Raw genomic sequence first — 21,391 nt, 5'->3', positions numbered from 1 at the left:
ACGGCTAAACCCCTAGCATTGGCCAAAGTAACCTAATGCAGAGTCAACATCATGTAAGGATTTTAATGCGGTATAAATTTGATTTGTTCACCTGTCCAAGTATATATATACAAGCAGCAACATAATGTCATCCTCTCCTGTCATATCCCCTGGTCCATGTGACTGCCTTTCATCTGGATTTTGTTAGCCTTCTGTCTGGTTTCCCAGCTTTTACCCTTGCCACTCCCTTCTCTTCTCTTAACCCAGCAGCCAGAGTAATCCTGGTATAACATAAAGTAAATCCTCCAGTGGTGTCTTACCTCACTGAAATAAAAGCCAGGGTCATGGCAGTGACCCACAAGGCCTACCCGATCTGGTCTGCCTACCCGATCTGGTCTGCCTACCCCTGGCCTCATCTTCTACCTTTCTGCCTTGTTCCCAATGTCATTGGCTTTTCTGCCTTTACACAAATGAGCCACACCTACCCCTGACTCAGGACAGGGTTTCACACTTAACTGTTCCCTTGGCCTGGAAAACTTCCCTCCTAGAGGTAGCTTGCTCCCTTTCTTCCTTCAGGTCTCTAGTGTCTTCCATACAGGTAGGGGCTTCTCTGACCGCCCCGGATTTGTTTTGTTTTGTTTCTTTGTTTTTGTTTTTTGTCTTTTTAGGGCTGCACCCACGGCAAATGGAAGTTCCTAGCTAGGGGTTGAATCAGAGCTGCAGCTTCCAGCCTACACCACAGCAACTTGGGATCCGAGCCACATCTGTGACCTACGCACAGCTCATAGCAACACCAGATCCTTAACCCACTCAGCAAGACTAGGGATCAAACCTGCATCTTCATGGATATGAGTTGAGTTCATTACCACTGAGCCACGATGGGAACTCCACCACCCTGTTTTAAATAGGACTCCTCCCCTGCCCCTGTCCTCCTGTGCTTTATTTTCTCCCGGTTAACAAGGTGTATGGTTTTCTTATTTATTCATTGTGTGTCTCCTCCCCACCAAAATGTAAACTCCATGGGGGCATCCAGTTTTATCTGCCTTGTTCATTGCTGTATCCTCAGCCTCTAGCACTGTAAATATTTGTTGAATGAATTACTTCCCTTTATGACTGATGACTTGATAAATGAACAAATATCAAGTAAAAAATATAGTTCTTTTATTAAACTTTTTACTTTGAGATAATTATAGATTCATACACAACTATAAGAAATGATACAGAAGATCCATGTCCCCTTTACCCATTTATTGCATTGATAACAGCTTGCAAAATATAGTACACTATCACAACCAGGATCTTGACACAATATACCCATCTCATTCATATTTCCTTACTTTTATTCATACTCATTTGTGTGTGTATGTGCATGTGTGTACTTAGTTCTGTGCAATTTTTTCTTATGTAGAGCTTTGTGTATCTACCACCACAGACAAGATGTAGTAGATCCACACAAGGATTCTTGATTGCCCTTTGATTATCACACTGACTTACATGTCGCACCCTCCCAGCCTTCCCCCTTCCCATCCCTAGCCCCCAGCAGTGACTAATCTGTCTCCAGCTCTATAATGTTGTTGCTTCAAGAAGTTTCTATAAATGGGAGTTCCCATTGTGGCTCAGCTGGTTACAAACCCTATTAGTATCCATGAGGATATGGGTTCGATCCCTGGCCCTGCTCACTGGGTTAAGGATCCAGCACTGTCATGAGCTGTGGTGTAAGTCATAAATGTGGCTCAGATCCCACGTTGCCGTGGCTGTGGCATAGGGTGGCAGCTGCAGCTCCGATTAGACCCCTAGCCTGCGAACTTCCATATGCCACAGGTACAGCCCTAAAAAGAAAAAAAAGAAGAATTTTCTATAAATGGAATCATACAATATATAAACTTCTGGGGTTGTCTTTCTTCATACAGCACAACTCCTGAAGATTCATTGAAATTGTTGCATATATCAATAATTCCCTTTCACTGCTGGGTGTAATTTACATTTTTAACCATTTTCCTGTTAAGGGACATCTGGATTGTTTTACGTTTAGGGCTGTTATTAATAAAGCTTCCATGAACATTTGTATGTAGGTTTTTGTATATAAATTTCTTTTCTCTGAAATAAATGCCCAAGAGTGTAAATGTTGGGTAATTTGGTAATTGCATGTTTTAATTTAGTAAAAAACTGCCATATTGTTTTCCAGAGAGGCTGTACCATTTTACATTCCCATGAACAATGTATCCATCATCTTTTTTAGGTGTGTAGATGATGATTAATTTAAAACAGATTTTTGTATACTATATACCTTTGCTCCATTTTACCATGCTTGGAGTTAGGATCCTGAAGGCCAAACATATATTAAAAGCAGTGCTATGTAAAATTTAATTTTACAAAAATAGATGTTAAGAGAGGCAGGGAAGGAGCAGAGTCTCCAATTCCTTCTGGTCTGGTTTATTAGCCATGACTGTCCAGTGAGCCAGTCACTTCCTGTTTTCTTTCTTTTTTTTTTTTTTAAGGTCCACACCAGTGGCATATGGAGGTTCCCAGGCTAGGGGTCCAATTAGAGCTATACCCACCAGCCTGCACCACAGCCACACAATGCCAGCCACAACAAGCTCAGCCAGGTCTGCAACCTCTACCACAGCTCACAGCAACACCAGATCCTTAATCCACTGAGCGAGGCCAGGGATCAAACCTGTATCCTATGGATGCTAGTCAGATTCATTTCTGCTGAGCCACGACTGAAACTCCATCTTTCTTTTTTTTTTTTTAATTAATTTTTATTATATATTGGAGTATAGTTGATTTACAATTTTGTCTTAGTTTCAGATGTACAACAAAGTGATTTAGTTATACATATATCCCTTTCCTTTCTGAATCATGGGATTAAGGATTCTTGCATTGCCTAACTCACAGACTAACTGTAAGACCCAAATGAAAAAAATGGAGGCTTAGATGTGGTTCAGCAGTAATGAACGCGACTAGGATATAGGAGGACACGGGTTTGATCCCTGGCTTTGCTCAGTGGGTCAAGGATCCAGTGTTGCCGTGAGCTATGGTGTATGTTGTCGCAGATGAGGCTCACATCTGGTGTTGCTGTGGCTGTGGTGTAGGCTGGCACCTGTAGCTCCAGTTCAATCCCTAGTCTGGGAACTTCCATATGCCATGGGTGTGGCCCTAAAAAAAAAAAAGGAAGGAAGGAAACAAATGGGCCTCCTAAAACTCCATTTTATAGGCCACAGTGGCAGCATTTTGTAAACTATTGAGATCTGGATACTATCAAAGCCCCATGATTGATGAAAATTAGCTTAAATCCATAATCAGCCCTATGAAAAGATAGTTCATTGGTGTAGTAGTACTGCCATCTAGTGCTGAGAACAAAAAATGCTCTTGAGCTTTAATAGTATTAAATTTTACTTGTTCCATAATTAACTTATTGTTAAACTTCCCTTAGGACTGTTTTCCTAGATTTTTTTTTTTTTTTGGTATTGTTTTTTTGGTTCCTGTGGTTAAGAATAATCATACCTTCTAGTGTTCCCAGGGCACTCCCAGGTAAGAAATCTGACATGTACACAATAAACTTAAACAGAAATATTAGATTCTGGAGTTCCCATCATGGCTAAGCAGAAATGAATCCAACTAGGAACCATGAGGTTGTGGGTTCAATCCCTGGCCTTGCTCAGTGGGTTAAAGATCCGGCATTGCCGTGAGCTGTGGTGTAGGTCGCAGATGCAGCTCAGATCTGATATTGCTGTAGCTGTGGTGTAGGCCGATGGCTACAGCTCTGATTGGACCCCTAGTCTGGGAACCTCCGTATGTCATGTGAGGCCCTAAAAAGACAAATATATATATAGATATATATATAGATATATATGTACAAGCTTCTCTAAACAGCAAAATAGGGTGAGGAAGGAACAATGGCCTGCTGTAATTTATAAGAATTTTTTTGAGTACCATACATGCTGTCACTTAGTAAATTCTGTTTCCCAAGGGAATGGTCAGACTAAAACTAGGTTTAAGTGAGGCATTGCAGAGCTCAGAATCTAGACTTTAAGCTTATTCAGACATGAGTCAAGAATAAAATTTCACCTTTTCCACAGATGAGGGATGATGAATCCATGAATAAAAAGCCCCAGCTCCTAGAGGAATGCAGCCAGTTTTTCTTGTCAGAAGCAGAGAAGCATAGAGAGGGGCCTTTCCAAGTCAGATTATATAGAGCTTTAGGGAGCTTACATGGAGGCACGTGCTATGCTCACTCAGCCTCCTTTGACTGATTCAGCCATTTACCTATTTCCAAAAATTGGTCCATTTTGACCTGTGTCCACTTCTTAGTCCTTTGAGCCATAGTTGTACCTCTGTTTCCCAGAGGATCATATCACCATTCAGTTGATTAGGTAACCTGTAATCTCCTCAGTGGACATCTCAGTGCAGTGCAATAGTGATTAAGAACGTGAAGTGTCTTGTTAGAACTAGATTGGAGTCTGGTTCTGTTGTTGTACTTGAGCATCATCTATAAAATGGCAATAATAATAGTACTCTGAAACCCATCCCACACACCCTATTCCAGAGAAGGTCTGAGAATCTGTGTCTGGCCTGGCAGAAGTTACAGGGAGGCAGCATGGAGAAATCTGGAAACTGTCTGCTTCATTTGCAGTCAGGGTGCAGTGTTCTACCATATAGTTTCCTTTTTTTAATATGAAGTAGATTTTAAGCCATTAGAAATACCTGTTTTTAAATATAAGTGTAGAAACATTTCACATGTAAATGTGGATAATTTTACTTGTTCAAAAGTTGATTTGTAGGGAGTTCCCTTTGTGGTGCAGCAGAAACTAATCTGACTAGTAACCATGAGGATGCAGGTTCAATCCCTGGCCTCACTCAGTGGGTCAGGAATCCTACATTGCCATGAGCTGTGGTGTAGGTCGCAGATGAAGATCAGATCCCACGTTGCTGTGGCTGTTGGGTAGGCTGGCAGCTGTAGCTCCGATTTTACCCCTAGCCTGGGAATGTCCATATGCTCTGATAGAGAACTTTAAAAAAAAAAAAAAAAAAGTTGATTCGTGTTCTACTAGACAGCTAGAAATTGCCACCTGGATCATGTCATTTTTGAAGCCTAAGGTGTATTTCATTCATGGTGAGGCTTCTCCATGTCCTGTTGTTTGAGTGGTCTTTTTCTTACAACTTAAAATAGTATTCTTCCTGGAAAAGACTCTTAAGTTTCTACAAGATAGTTCCAATATGGTCTCTTTTTTAAAGTAGGCGTATCTAAATATTGGTATACACACACAGACACACATGCATGCATGCATGCATTAAAAAAAAGAATGTGGTGATTGAGATCTACATAATTTGCATTAATGAATAAGAATTAATGTAGTTGTCCAGCGCTTCTTTTGCCAAGAAATCCTCACCATTTTGTTCTAAACATAATGTGTATAAAAAGGAATTAACCCATTTGAAAAACGGGCAAAGGACGGAATAGACATTTCTCCAAATAAATGTATACACAGATGGCCAACAAGTGTTGGTGAGGATATGAAGAACCTTGCATTGCTGGTAGTAATGTAAAGTGGTGCAGCAGCCCTGGAAATCATTGTGGCAGTCAAATGTAGAATTACTCTATCATCCAGCAATTCTTTTTCTGGATATGTAAGCAAAAGAATTGAAAACAAGGACTGAAAGAGATACTTTTACATTGTTCATAGCAGCGTTATTCACAATAGCTAAAAGGTGGAAACAAATTGCATGTCACTCATCAGATGAATGGATAAACAAAATGTGGTATATACACACAATGGAGTGTTGTTTCGCCTTTGAAAGGAATGAAATTCTGATACCTGCTACAGCATGGATGAACCTTGAAAACATGCTTAGTGAAATTAAGTCAGTCACAAAAGCACAAATATTGTATTATTGCACATGGAATTATGTGAGGTACCTCATAGAGCACAGCATTTTCTCTCTGCCTATCAATAGATACCTATGATGCCAGGGATCCTAAAGTGAATAAATCAGTGTTCAGCATGGGGAATGGAACCTCTGCATTCCACTACAGTTATGTGGTCTGGACAGAGAGAAAGAGACCTCTGTCCCATATGAGAATTCATTGTCTATTTCAGATTACAGTGAATGGATTTGAAATGTTATCAGTGAATTTCAGACAAAACAGCTGTGTCTTTAATGACCCCTTGCATCGGAGAACGATGGGGTGATTTATAATAGCACAGCCTTGATACCCTATCAAGTGGTTTCGTTGTTGTTACTTCTTTGCATTATGGAGTATGAGATTCCAGAAGGAGTTGATGGATTTTTAATATCCCAACATATTATTTGATATATCCAAACACAAATTTATCGTGATTACTTTTAAGGCTGTATTTGGGTTCATATAATGATGATAAAAACTGGTATCCATTTACTGAATACATGTTGGGCACCAGACATTGTATTGAAAATTTAATTTTCACAATACCTGTATGACATAATTAGCCACAGTTGCCTCCATTTTTCAGATGAAGGAACTAAATAGAAATACTGCAAGAGTTCCTGAACAGTATCCATGAGGACGCAGGTTTGATCCCTGTAGGTTAAGGATCTGGTGTTGCCGTGAGCTGTGGTATAGATCGAAGACTCGGCTTGGATCCCACCTTTCTGTGGCTGTGGTATAGGCCGGTAGCTACAGCTCTGATTCGACCCTTAACCTGGGAACCTCCATATGCCGTGGGTGCAGCCCTAAAAAGACAAAAGAAAAGAGATACTGTGATTTTCCCACTTAACAGCTAGCTGGTTATTGAACCTAGGTTTTTTTTGTTTTGTTTTTTGGGGTTTTTTTGGTCTTTTTGCCATTTCTTAGGCCGCTCCTGCGGCATATGGAGGTTCCCAGGCTAAGGGTCTAATCGGAGCTGTAGCCACCAGCCTACGCCAGAGCCACAGCAACACGGGATCCGAGCCGCATCTGCGACCTACACCACAGCTCATGGCAACGCCGGATCGTTAACCCACTGAGCAAGGGCAGGGACCGAACCTGCAACCTCATGGTTCCTGGTCAGATTCATTAACCACTGCACCACAACGGGAACTCCGAACCTAGGTATTTTTTATTTCAGACCATAAGCTCTTCAATTTTTCCAAAAGTAAAAATGTAAGAATATTAAACTGTATAAAATCTATTACTTTTTTTACATTCACAATTTATAATTAAATGTTAGCGCTGCCTAATATTCGAAGTGAGATTCTGAATCTGGGAAATCCCTTAAAGTAAGTGGTAGAAAGTATTGTGATAGGATAATCTTACTAAGTCTCACTATTTAGTGGAGGGCCTAAATATACCATTTGAAGATTATACAACTTAAAAAAAGCCTCTTGTCACATTAACTTGCCAAGTTTTATGTGTTAGCTTTTTTATGTTAATAGAATTTTCTTTATTGAATATTTCCTAAGATATAATTATTTGGTTTGAAATTATAATTTTGTACAACCGGAAGAGGCTTGTCCCTCTTTTCCACAACACCTATCTTACACAATCTCCCATCCTCTGCCCTTGCCTTCTCTCTCTTATCCAGCAGATGCTGCCCTCACCCCAGAGTGAAATGCACAGTGATGCTCCTCATACTTTTTCTGCCCCTCACATGTAAACTCTTAGCATCCTCAGTCCTCGGTGCTAGCCTCCCTTCCCTGTTGTCCTTGCTCAGCAAAAGGGATCCCTAACCCCCTTCCCTTAAGAACCTGCTGCCCAGAAGCTCCTCTTCTCCCCACCACTGCCCATCATAGCACAATACCCTGGCACCTGCTTAACACCATGATTATTAGTCAAATGGATGCAACAGACATTTAGGGGAAGCTGAGCTTGTTTTCCTATAGAAATATGATCATACCATAACACTATCATCATTTTATTTCAGATGCAGTGTCCTAGGGCCTTTATAGACTTTCTGGGGCCCTGAGAATCATGTGCTTCAGTGAATTTTTTTTCTCTGTAAACATATATGTAAACAACCAAGAAGTCCACATACTTTAGAAATAAAACCATAAGTTGAGCCTGCTTGCATTCTCAAAGTGTTTTGTCTCCTATCAGAACATAAGCTCTGTCAAGGTAGGCTTTTTTTCTTATTCCCTGGTATGTCCTTTGGGCCAGAGCAGAATCTGGCACCCTGTGGATACTCAGTAAATAAAGGTTAAATGAATTCAGCAATACTATTTGAAGGGAGGGTGCAAGAAAGCTCACAAATAGAAAGCACAAATATTTCTCCTCTGACTCGTTGCAGTGGTATCAATAAACCAGATCACTAAATATATGTAAATTTAACATTTTGGGGCTTAACATTTTCAGGAATCCTTTTTGTTAAGGATTCTGTGATTTGGGAGAAGGAAGGGGGAATGGCTTGCTATTTAAAAAATGATTAAAAATTAGAAAAGACAGTGGATTAAGAGGTACTAACTACTATATATAAAATCAAATAACTGGAGTTCCCACCGTGGCACAACGGGATGAGAGGTGTCTTGAGAATGCTGGACACAGGTTCAATCCCCAGTCCAGCACAGTGGGTTAAGGATCCAGTGTTGCCACAGCTGCAGCTTAGGTCACAACTGCAGCTTGGATCTGATCCCTGGCCAGGGAACTCCATATGCTGTGGGGCAGCCAAAAAATAAAAATAAATCGATCCCTAGCCTCACTCAGTTGGGTTAAGGATCCATCATTGCCCTGAGCTGTGGTATAGGTAGCAGACGTGGCTTGAATCCCTGTGGCGTTGGCTGGCAGCTGCAGCTCCAATTTGACCCCTGGCCTGGGAACTTCCGTATTTGGCAGGTGTGGCCCTAAAATTTTTTTTAAAAAAGTAAAATAAGTAAGATATAAGGATATATTGTACAGTACAGGGAATATAGCCAATCGTTTATAACTTTGAGGTATGTTCTATAAAAATACTAACTATGTTGGACACCTGAAACTAATATATATAATACTGTAAATCACCTACACACTTTATTTTTTTTTAGTAGTAAAATTTATTTTCCGATATTTAAGGCCCAGTCCTCAAGGTGTAATGCCTACCTTTTTATGAAGAATCATGAAAATAAAAGTCAGATTGCTTGATCAGCATTTGGTTCCTCTGTCTTCTTGAGTATATAATTTCCCTATATGTGTTACTGATGTGGGGCAATTAGCCGCAATTAACTTTGTGGTAAAGGAATTGCATCTTTACCATGAAAAAAGGTAAATTCTAAACTATACCCTGGAGTCCCTAAAAATTGAATTTTATTACCCATGCAGATTTCTGTCCACTACCTTGAGGAGATCAGATGCCCCTTGGCCTTAATCCCGAGGACATCTTCAGTTTGTTCCATTTCTTATTTTCCAGACTTTACCCATCCTTGCTTCTGCAGAGTGTTTTGATTGATAGAAAAGAAGTTTAGTTACACTGATTTGCAAGAGATTTCTTTCATTGGATGGTTCGATTTGTTTTTCAGTCTGCTCTTTCTGGACACAAACATCTGACAGTGGAAGAATTATTTGGAACCTCTTTACCAAAGGAACAGCCAACAGTTGTGGGTCTGGAGTCAGAAGAAGTGGAGAAACTACCAGGAGATGCCTCCCAGAAAGAGCCCAACTCATTCCTACCATTTTCCTTTGAGCCTTCAGGAGGGGGCCCTCAGTCAGAAAACATGGGCATCCGTCCTGCTGCCCACCACTCAGTGCAACCTGAAGTCACCACCCCGGTGCTAATCACTCCTGCCTCCATCACACAGTCTAGTGAAAAGCAGGCCCCAAGCTATGCGATCCCGTTGCACCCTGTGCTCAGTCCCACTCTACCAGCAGAAGCTTCTACTGCACAGGCTCCTCCCAGCTTACCCCGAAGCACCACCATGATGCAGGCAGTGAAGACCACGCCTAGACAAAGGTCTCCACTCTCGAGTCAGCCAGTCCCTGAGCTGAGCCAGGCCAGTCTGGCTGCCAGCCAGAGCCCATTCAGGGCCCCACTGAACGTGACAAACACAGCTAGTACATCCCTCCCAAGTGTTGATCTTCTCCAGAAACTCAGGTTGACCCAACAGCATGACCAAATACAGACACAGTCACTTGGGAAAGGTGCAGTGGCACCCAGCTTTTCTCCAGCAGCTGGCCAGCTGGCCACACCTGAGAGCTTCATCGAGCCTCCCCCTAAAACAGCAGCAGCAAGAGCCTCAGCCTCCCTCAGCAACATGGTGCTTGCTCCCCTTCAGGTACTGGCAGGAGGGTGGGTGGCTATAATTGGGTAGGATGAAACTGCAAGGCCCTGGACTTTGATTGATAGGAGACAGAGAGTTGTTTAAAGAAACAGCTTTTGGATATGTCAGGGGCTAGCAGAAAGGAGAGGTGAGAAGCCCTTCATTGACCAACCACAGCATTGGTAACTTGTGTTGTAACTCAATTCCATTTCCCAAAATTATTTCAACTGATAAAAGCTAAGGAATAGTATTTGTGTTTTCCTTTCCAGGAGTGTGTCTTATGGCATATTTGCCTGACAGTTCCAAGAGTCCTTATTTGACTCAGGACCTTGGATCCAAATTATCCCAAATTTTGTTCCATTCCCAGCACCCTCAGTACTCTTGCTGAGTTCCTGCCTTGTGCCAGGCACATTAGGGATGCTGTAAAAGCATCCTAGATTTGGAAGCCTGAGGTCAAATAAGCTTCCTAGGGTAACTGGTGTAGAGCTGAGAGCCAAAGGCTTAGTAGAAGTCAGCCAGAGCTAGCCTAGAGGAAGAGCTTCTGGAGGCAAGGAAGATAGCCTCATGCAGAGCCTGCACGTGGGAAGCTATTTGCTGAACTTAAAGAACTATTATGCGACTGGATCTGTAGGGAAAGAAGCATTGGGGACCAGGTATTGGTTGATGAGCAGAACTTTGTAAATTATGTCACGGTGTTAGAGGTTTGTTCTCAGGGCCCTGGGGAGTCCTTCAAGGGCTTTGAGCCAAGGGTGGCTTGCTGGGTAAGAGGAAGGCGGGAGGAGGATGGCCCATCAGGAAGGAACCCAGGACAGTCATCCAGGCTTGAGCTGGGGGGCCTTCACTGGAGAATGTGGACAAGTGGATCTGTTAAGAGGTATCATCAGTAGGACTTGGTGGTAGATTGCGTGTGGGGAGTGAAGAAAATGTTTATCCTGCAATAATTTATAAGGTTGGTGAGTTTACAAATGAGGAAATTGCGTCAGAGTTGAAGTGACTTGTGCAAGATCACAAAACCAAGGGGTTAGAACCTTCCACTCTGAACGACTATATTGGTTGAGGGTTTTAATCTCATGCTCTTCAATAATAATAATCCCCAGCTCTTAACCTTTACCAAGTAATATTGTATGGAAGAGCCCATCATAATAATTGAATATTATTTCTTAGTTAATGGAGTATTTTGTTCCATTCCACTGAAATTCTGTACAGAAAGAGAAGAAACTTAGTGTATCAGCTACCTTAAACTGTCATTCTTTGCCATTTCTGTCTGCATTATAAGGAGGAGAGAGAATGTTCTGTTTAACACATAGGTATCACACCCAACATGCATCTGCTGCCACTGTTCCTGTAGTTATAGAAGCACAGTGGGCCATGTTGAATGCCACCCGCTCCAGATTTTGACCTCTGGACTGACACCCTGCTCTCCAGCATGCCTCCTTGTGGGTGAAGCCTACATAAATGTACATTTTCATCTGTGGCAGTATCAAATTTTATGACATGGGGCTTTATTGAGTTCTGTTGTATTTGCTCTACAACAGGAGGTTCTATGTCTCCCAGTGAATGGGGATAAAATTTAGCACGTCAGGGAGTTCCTTGGTGGCCTAGCAGGTTAAGGACCCAGCATTGTCAGTGCTATTGCTCGGGTTCCTGCTGTGGTGTGAGTTCAGCCCCTGGCCTTGGAACTTTTGTGTCAGGCACAGCCAAAAAAAATTTTAACATGTGGAAAGTGTGACTCTGGATGAAGACCATTTAGTGCCACCTGTCCAAAGCTTAAATCTGCTTATCACAACGTATCACACTGCCAGGATCTTGCATCTCTATAGCCTCAACAGCAAAAAGAGCTTGTATAAGAGATGCAGGTTTCAGCTTTTTCCTTAGGCCTTCAAGGCTTTGCCTACATCCCTGGTGGGTAGAACTGGAGGGAGTCAAGGGTCCCAAAGCTCTCATCCTGCAGTCAAGTCGTTGGTTGTATTGTCAGCCTCTTCCCTCAAGAATCTAGGAACTAGTTCATGTCTGAACTGTTCCTTATTGCTGCTAACCTACATTTTTCCCCCATAACTAAGAAATCTTTATAGAAACTTGCTACATCCGTTAATCTTTTCTTTTTAAACATTGCAGTCTATGCAGCAAAACCAGGATCCTGAAGTTTTTGCCCAGCCTAAGGTGTTATCCAGTGCCATCCCGGTAAGGATTCCCTTTTTCTGAAGAACACAGTGTGTTCTTCTGCTAGGTATGAAGTAAAACATTGTTACTTGAGTAAAAAGTTTTAGCTTTCAACCTAGGTCCCTCCTTCTTAGATACCCCTCCTGGACCAGGCTCCCCCTGCTCCCCCAGGCAGAGTTCATTGCAGTGGCCTCTGTAGGCATCAGGACATCTGTGCCAGTGTCTTCCCTTGTGTATATGCAACAGCAGGGTCAGCCACTCAGTGTTTGTGAAGGGGTGACTGCTAAGAGCGTGTCAGCCTGGTTTCTATAAGTAGGAGATCATCTATGCCTTGGAAGAGTGTCACTGCCCTGCTCTCATTGGCTTCCATTGCTCTGATGACAAAGCCTACCATGCCTGTGTTCTCTGTCCCTTCCTTGCTGCCTCTCCCCTGCCTCATTGTTTAAAACTTTTCTTCATCCTCCACTACCTACCAGCCTTGACATGCACACTTGTTTTTTTCAGTGCCTGAATTTTAGCTTTCCATTTACCTTTTTGAGCCTTTATGCCTCTCCTCAAGTCTCAGAATTTAAACTAAAGCCAGCTTCTGACTGGTCTTGTTAACAGATCTTTTCTGTAGCTTGTTGTGCTGCATGTGATCATTGGGAGCTGTCAGCCTGGTGTTGCACCAAAAAAGCTAACTAAATGGGAGTTCATTTGTGGCTCAGCAAGTAGAGGACCTGTAGTTGCCACTGCAGCAGCCCAAATTACTACTGTGGCAGTTTGATCCCTGGCCCAGGAACTTCCACATACCATATGTGTGGGCCCCCCCCCCCAAAAAAAAAAAACACCTAACTAAATGGCTCAGAACCAAAACCATACTCTTGAAACTATGGCAGAGTTCTTAACTATTTGTAAATGAGGAGAGTGACAGGAGAAAGAGAAATGTAGCTATCTGTCGATTGTATCAAATGTGAGGATTATTGAAAATGCTGATTACTTCTGATTTGTATATTCTGATGGTTAGCCATTATTAGCCTAGAACTACATTTACATGGGGGAAGGAGGTAGACATTAGTTTTATTTTTTTTAAATTTTATCTTTGGGAGTTACCATCGTGGCTCAGTGGGTAATGAACCTGACTAGCATCCATGAGGATGTAGGTTCGATCCCAGGCCTCTCTCAGTGGGTTGAGGATCTGGCGTTGCCCTGAACTGTGGTGTAGGTTGCCGACACAGCTCGGATCCCATGTTGCTGTGGCTGCAGCGTAGACTGGAGGCTACAGCTCCGATTTGACCCCTAGCCTGGGAACTTCCATATGCCATGGGTGCGGCCCTAAGAAGACAAAGAGGCAAAAAAAAAAAAATCTTTGAAACCTATAATGGTATAATAAATATATTAAACACCACTAGAGAAACTAACTAGCTTCATATAACTGGGTTTGTGTGTGTGTGTGTGTGTGTGTGTGTGTGTGTGTGTTTGTCTTTTGGGGGCCACACCCGCAGCATATGGAGGGTCCCAGCTAGGGGTCAGACTAGGGATTGAATCGGAGCTGCAGCTGCCAGCCTACACCACAACTGCAGCAATTCGGGATCCAAGCTGTGTCTGCAACCTACACCACAGCTCACAGCAATGCCAGATCCTCAACTCACTGAGCAAGGCCAGGGATCGAACCCATGTCCTCATGGATACAGTCAGGTTTATTAACCACTGAGCAACGGCAGGAACTCCATAACGATTTTTTAGATTCTCTTTTTTACTAAATAAAACTTAAATATAATAAAATGCATTTTTTTTGTTTGTTTTTTGGGTTTTTTTTTTGTTTTTTTGCTTTTTAGGACTATACCCGTGGCATATGGAAGTTCCCAGGCTAGGGTGAATAAAAGCTACACCACAGCCACAGCAACGCAGGATCTGAGCCACGTCTGCGACCTACACCACAGCTCACAGCAATACCGGATCCCCCACCCACTAAGCAAGGTCAGGGATCGAACCTGACCTCTCGTATAATAGTCGGTCTCATTTCTGCTGCACCACAACAGGAACTCCCTGGAACTCCCAGATTTTTAAATTGATTTTCAACGTACATATATCCCATGGTTAATGACTGAATCAAGATATGTAACATTTCTGTCACCTCAGAAAGTTCCTTCATACCTTCTTCCAGTCATTTCCCTGAGCCTCAAGTAAAAACTTTAAATTTTTAATTTATCTTAGGATTCTTCTTATTGTGCATACCCTGCTGTTATTTATCAGATTTCCCTTCTGTGATGATTGGGCTTGACTTCTCCTAACAACTCTAGAGCATCCTTATCATAGAAATAGGCTTGTCATTCTTTAGCTAACACACTTCCCAACCAGACTAAAATGCTCAAATGCTGCTCCTGAATGTTTATCTGAGCCCCAGGTAGTTAACGTTGCACTCTGCTCTCCAGTCTCCTACAGTTTGTGCTTATTGTCAGGCATCCCCTACTCTGGGCCTGGCTGCTGGCTTTCATACTCTGGTGCCAAATGACCATTGTTCTCCTGCAGGTGGCAGGCCCCGCACTGGTTACTGCAACAACCTCAGCAGTGTCCTCAGTCCTGCTCTCTCCAAGTGTTTTCCAGCAGACAGTCACAAGGTCCTCAGACCTGGAGAAGAAAGCAAGCTCCCCTTCTCCTCTCACTGTTGGAACATCAGAAAATCAGAGAAAGCCTTCCATTATCCTCAGCAAGTCTCAGCTCCAGGATACATTAATACATCTAATCAAGGTATGTAGGATATCAATTTAGGCTTTGAATTTTCATTCTATAAAAAAAATTCTATTAATTCTTCTTAGAAAACTAGTTAATAAAAAAAAATCAAGACTAGCCAGGACCAGTGTTTCTCTCATCCTCGATATATATTCCAGGTGGAAAAATATCTGAGTGAATTCTAAAATATTACTCATGGTTGTCTATGGGCAGTAAGATTCTTTGGGTAATTAGTTATGAGTCATTTGTACAGCCTTTTCCTAAGCTGATATCAAGGAGGTAAGTTCTGACGAGGTCAATGTGACATTACCATCTCTTACAGAATGACTCCAGCTTCCTCAGTACACTTCACGAAGTCTACTTGCAGGTTCTGACCAAGAACAAAGACAACCACAACCTATGACTGGAGCAGAGAGAATCTGAAGGCAGAATGTCGACCTCAAAAACAAATAGGCCTCATCATGGAAACTTCTAAAAAGAACACTGAGTTTTGAGAGTCCTAAAATTGAGCCTATGAGAAAGAGACTCACTTCTTAAGAATGTTTTCCAAGTGACGTTCTCAGTGATAATGGAGGTTTCACTGTGAAGCATCACCAGCAGACCTTTGTTTTGACAAAAAAAAAAAAAAATACCATTGTTTTAAGTCGTGTGGGTGTTTCATCAGTTCTAAGCAAGTTTGTGTAATAAGGATTTCCTAATTTTCAGATCGCTTTCACATTCAAGGTCTTAGAGAAGAGGGGTCACCAGCCTTGCAGCAGTCAGAGTTCAGCCCAGCCTGCACCCCTCATCCCTCCACTCCTCCCCCTGAAAACTTGAGCATTAGGGTGATAGTCAAGTTCTGAACAGAGCAAAAGACAGTTCTGTGCAAAGTAGCTTCCAGTTTTAAGGATCATCGATTTCTAAGTTGGCAAATTAGGACTGATTTATTCAAGTGAAGTGTATTTTATATTAATGCCCCATCTGGGCCTTAAAAGTTCTGAAATTTCTTACTTATGTTTTAGGTGTCCCCAGAGGTGCCATGCAACAGACTCCTAGTGGGGTGACAACATTTGAATAGGACCCTGCTGGCCCTATGGTAGCGTGGGAGCAGGCAGGGCATACCTTTGAGGCAAAGGCTGGGGCTGTTAAGGCCCAAATTCTATCAGAGATCTTTTTAAGTTAAATTCTCCAGTGGTTTTGAAAATGTTGAGTTTCTGTGTGAATCATAGCCTTATTTTCCTTTTCTGTCTAAATACAGTTAGAAGTCATTGTTAATTGTTTTCCTTAACACTTTGACAAAAGGACCAGTGGACCAATCTGACAAAGCCATTCTGGTTCTGTTCCTCAAGTCTACTGAGAATAGTTTTAAAGCTATGCAGAAAAGGGAGCTGTTATTCACACTGCCCTTACTTTATTGTAGAATATGGAGTTTGAAGCAAAGTGTGAAATTCAGAACTTTACCAATGTATTCCTAGGCTGTGAGTACTTTTACAGCCCAAAGTGTGAAAATATGTAAAGATGCTTTGTTATGCTGCTATTGATCTGCCATGATTTATATTTATTCTTTTATGGCATGTAATGGTGATTAGTAATATTTTAAAGTAGATTTTGATTTATTTCAGCAATAGTAATTTTAAGATATTCTTTGAATGAAAGTGTCTTCGTTTCTATGATACAGGTCATTTTATAGTATTTAACCAATTAAGATGCACTGCTTATTTTTCTGAGCACTATTTAATGATGGGGTAAAAAACCCAATTGGCTCAACCAGCTAGCATAAGGATTAGCTGTGAATAATGCTGACAGATGTGATGGTTCCTTGGGAACAATCATTTAAGCTTTAATGGTAACTCAATCATAAATCCATAGATTTTTTTTTTTCCTAGCTGAGATTTTAGAAAATCACTTGTGAATTATGTACTTGTTTTAGTTTGGTCTTAGTTTTTTAGTATAAAGAATACTTTGATTGGCTTTTGTTAATCTGAAATCCTTCCTGGGTAACTTCTCTGCTTCCCAATTTAGTGTTTTCTATAGCTGTCTACCTAGTTATTTGAGAATTGTGCAGAAGTCAGGGAAGCTTCTAGGTTCTCATACTCAATTAGGAATAGTTTGTTTTCAAAGGTAGTGTATAAATTCAGCAACCAAAAATGAATTGCTTATGCATCACCCAGAAAGAGAAAGTTGCAGTAAGATACGAAGTGTTCCTGACACCAGGAGATGGTATCCGGGAAACTATGTGACTGTGGTCAGAGAAGAGTTGTACTGGTAGGTTTGTTCACACCCCAGGCGTAATTGCAGTGGGCTTTGGTCAGCAGAAGAATCGAGGGATTCTTGTTACGATAGACATTTGGATTGAAATGGTGATTTGAGTGTGTACACTATTAAGAAAGTTGAGAGAATATCCTGAAGAAGATCTGTAATCAGATCTGTTCATTTTCACCCTTTAATCCAAGGAATGAATATGATAGATAGTAAAGAATCTGTGTTTTCTTAGTGTGAAAATAAACTTTTAAGTGCCCAAGTCATGGAGACTTGAAAAGGATAAACCTGTTTCAACTCCCAAATTTAGATAGTCAAAGCATTTTGAAAATTCAGAAGCCAGAAGTTCACTGTCATGATGACCAGGAAGTTTAGGCCAGAATGAGTCCCCAGAGAAATCAGGCCAAGCCTGAATAGCTGTAGTTGGATGACCCTGGCCAGAAAGTCGCAGTTCAGTTGCCTTATTCCTCGTTCAGGCTTCTGTCCAGAACCTCATGCTAGTTTAGGTTGCATGTTTACATCGTTGCAGTGACTGTACTGGAATCTTAGTTTTAAACCTTAGTTGAATCAGAATGGACACCAAAACAGAGATGCTTCTTGCTAGGTTTGCATAACTCCAGGTGACCTGCATTTAGGTCACTCAGTCTGTCGTGTGCCCACCCCCTCACCCCGGTGGGTGGCACTGCTTTTCTTTTGTCTAGTTAATGTGGTATCTTCAAAGGGGCTCCCACCTCCAGGCAGCAATGTTCCTTTAAGGCAGAAGCACCTCCTCATTGTGCATCTCTCCTGAGGTTTGTAAGGTGTGACTTTGAGTTTCAAGTTTTCAAGTGACTGTCAGTGTCGGGAGAAGCATTTCGTGCCACCTGCATGGGAATATGCGTGTTCACAGCTTACTTGCGAGGACTTTGGGCAGCCATCCCCAGGTGGCATTTTGTTACAAGCCCAAGTTGACCTGGGTTCCTCTCTGCCAGAGGATGAGCAGCCTTAGTTTAGATTATGACCTGATTTTGCATGTCCAGAATTGTTCTTTTTCCACCTATGTTTTCTTGTAAAAAGTATAAACCCCATCAAATCTTCTACTAGGTAAATATTTTAAACCATGCAGCTTTATTACTCTCCTCCCCAAAGAATGTAGTTTGAGTTTTTCTGATTTTGGTAGTAGAGGCCATAACTGCCATTGTATTACTAATAATGCAACATGAAATTGAAGGTGCCTAACTGCTTAAAAAACAAAATCGGCCATCATACTGTAACTCTGGGCAGAATGTCACAACACAGAGGAATGAGAGGTGGCACAGGCACGAGTGGGCTCAGTCCTCGTGAGTGTAGACAAGGAGTCACAAGGGCATATGTGTGTCCTGCATTCTTGCTGAGCACATGTTTCTTTCTTACCTGTCTTTGGTTTTCTTTGGTTGTATTCAAAAGGCCTTCTGGAACCAATAGTGCCCTGTGTTTTCAGGTGTCTAAAATGTTAAAATCTGAACCAAGTAAAGCAATTTGCACTGAGCTTTTTAAAAGCCGTGCTTGAGAAATTTCCCTGAGTGGGCCGGGGCCTCAAGGAGCCTGTTTTTCAGCAAATTTAGCAGGAGAGATGTGTGCAATGTTTCACTCGGTTTTGTATTTGACATCTTCATTTGAAATGCTATGATGCAATATCGTTCACTTTGAATGGGGAAATGCAAAATTGTATTTCCCTTTTATCTGTGTGATTCCTTAAGAAACATGTTTTTAAAATATACGTTCTTACTTTTTTTAAATTCTGTATTCCTGCTTTGGCCATGTGGCTCTCATGACTTTCACTCTACCAGAGTCTCAGCTCCCTGAGTTGTGGGCACGAGAAGCTCTGGAATTACAGCAAAATTTTTGTTCCATGAGCGCAATACAGCATCATTAACATTTTTAATGGTATGAATTTTATACCATCTGTGTATGTTTGCAAATATTAAGTTATTACCTGTTTTCAAATGAGCATTTTTCATCCTAAATTTTATATGTTTGCAAATATATTTTTTTAATAAAAGTTCAAAACTACGTTTTAGCACCTACTACATTCTAATTGTGTTTTTATTGAATTTACAGAAACAGGAACTTTTGGATGAGTTGTTGCACTTTGCCAGAGCATCCTAGTGCTGAGAGGGGGTGGGGTGAGAGAACAGAACTGACAGAGGAAACCCTTGTCTACCTGTTTCCAACTTGTTCCCAGCCAGCCGGACCCTGGGCCACACGAATTCTTAGGTCTGAAGCCTGCATCCTGGTGTTTGTCCATGACATGAGCAGTGCCCTCCTCAGTAGCTAAACAGCCAGTGTGTAACTCTTATAAAAGAACTTCATTTATTCCTCTAAGTTTTCCTCAGAAGATACAGCTCTAATCATAGCCAAAAACACTGTTTAATAGGGGGATTTAGAGTCCGAGTCATTTCCCAAATTCACTCAATTCATGTGGCATTATGTGCCAGGCATCTCATAGGGAAGAAAGGAAAGAGAGAGGGGAAAAGTAAAGTATTAGGAAAATCAGGGAAAAGAAAAAAAAGTGTTAATCGTATATCTTCCTATTAATTGTTCACATTAAGTAGGTTCCCAAATGACATTCTCCCTAAGGTGTTTGCTAGACCTGCCTGCTTTCACAGAGCAAAGCATATGCTTAACCCTTGGTGTTCAGTCATACCCTGTGTGTGTGTGTGCATACACCTAACAGTCATCGCTAATGCATGCTCATTGATATCTAAGGATTGCTGTCCACTATTGTCTTGATCTTCACAGTAACCCATTTTAGGGAGGAGAAGGGAGTTGAAGCTGGGAGTGACTGAGGGATGTGCCAAAGGCTGCTGCTTTTTTTTTTGACTTTTTAGGGCCACACCCACAGCACATGGAGGAATCCACAGAGCAAGGCCAGGGATCAAACCTGCGTCCTCATGGACACTAGTCAGATTCGTTTCCACTGAGCCGCAACAGAAACTGCTGCCGCTGCTTATTAAGCCAGTACTGAAGCCAACCATGCTGGAAGGCTGGTCTAGAATTCCTTTCTTGACTGGATCCATTGCCTCCATGATAAATTATTCTAGATTGCTTTGTATAGTTCTTTAGGTCACTCATTACTGTTGTTTATTACAAGCCATTATTATTAAAAGACCTGCTCATCTGCTGCTTTTCAGCTGTCAAGACCTAGGAAGCCAAGTGACCAGTTCATTGGAATTTCCTGAAAAAGTAAGGCCACTGGCTCCTGCATAAGGGCTGTAGGAGTTGGAATGTTAGGCTTCTTGGTTGTTTCTAATGACATTTTCACTCACTGTTTATGGACCCTGGTTCATCCAGTTGTTTGAAAAAAAAAAAAAAAAAAAACCTGATCTTTGAGCAAGGGGTGTATGAGTAAAAAATTGCTGAGGCTTCTCTGTTAGTCGGAACTACAGGAACCAGTCTGTCTCCTGGATGAGCAACTAGAAATCTAGCTGCAGGATTGCCTCTGTGAGGGAAGCCCCCCCCCCCTTTAGATAAAGCCAGGTCCTTGAAAAGCAGAAAAGAAGAGCAGCAAGAAAGCCATTAAATCAAGCAAACCCCACAGCCCAGCTTACATTCCTTCTTCCAGATAATGTGTTCTGGGGTCTCTTCGTGTGATGGGAAGACGCCTAACAGGTTTCTAAAGGGTTTTGATCAGGTTAATATTCCCCACTTCTTAGAGTTTGCTGTCCCAGAACCCATGAAACTCTCCCACCTGCCGGGGGGGAGGAGGGGGCCTCACGCATCTCTTCAGGTTCACCAGGCCAAAGAGCTAAAAGTAAAGATGGGAGCTCCCGTTGTGGTGCAGCAGAAGCGAATCTGACTAGAAACCATGAGGTTTCGTGTTCGATCCCCGGACTTTCTCAGTGGGTTAAGGATCTGGCATTGCAGTGAGCTGTGGTGTAGGTAGCAGACGCAGCTCGGACCCTGCATTGCTGTGGCATAGGCCAGCAGCTGTAACTCCAATTGGACCTCTAGCCTGACTTGCGTGCGGCCCTGAAAAAGCAAAAAATAAATAAATAAATAAAAGTAGAGATGACTAGTAAGAGATTCTCACGCTCCAGAGAGGTAGAAGGAGCTTGGGAGGAGGGGGTGCACAGGCAACGTGATAGCCGCACCATGT

The 21,391-nt window shown here is 42.0% G+C and overlaps 1 protein-coding gene across 1 annotated transcript in view; it reads left to right on the top strand.

The window, feature by feature from the left end:
• DCP1A (decapping mRNA 1A) overlaps nucleotides 1-19,319 on the top strand; it is a 60,707-nt gene extending 41,388 nt beyond the window's left edge. Inside the window, exons 7-10 of the mRNA XM_047776897.1 lie at nucleotides 9,427-10,179; nucleotides 12,280-12,345; nucleotides 14,836-15,054; nucleotides 15,359-19,319. Of these exons, the coding sequence (XP_047632853.1) occupies nucleotides 9,427-10,179; nucleotides 12,280-12,345; nucleotides 14,836-15,054; nucleotides 15,359-15,439 (1,119 nt within the window). The 3' untranslated portion in view covers nucleotides 15,440-19,319. The remainder of the gene's footprint in view (nucleotides 1-9,426; nucleotides 10,180-12,279; nucleotides 12,346-14,835; nucleotides 15,055-15,358) is intronic.
• The last annotated feature ends 2,072 nt before the right edge of the window (nucleotides 19,320-21,391 follow it).

The sequence above is a fragment of the Phacochoerus africanus genome, chromosome 1, assembly GCF_016906955.1.
Source record: "Phacochoerus africanus isolate WHEZ1 chromosome 1, ROS_Pafr_v1, whole genome shotgun sequence".
In the NCBI taxonomy this organism is placed as follows: domain Eukaryota; kingdom Metazoa; phylum Chordata; class Mammalia; order Artiodactyla; family Suidae; genus Phacochoerus; species Phacochoerus africanus.
This window is presented reverse-complemented; position numbering and strand designations above follow the sequence as displayed.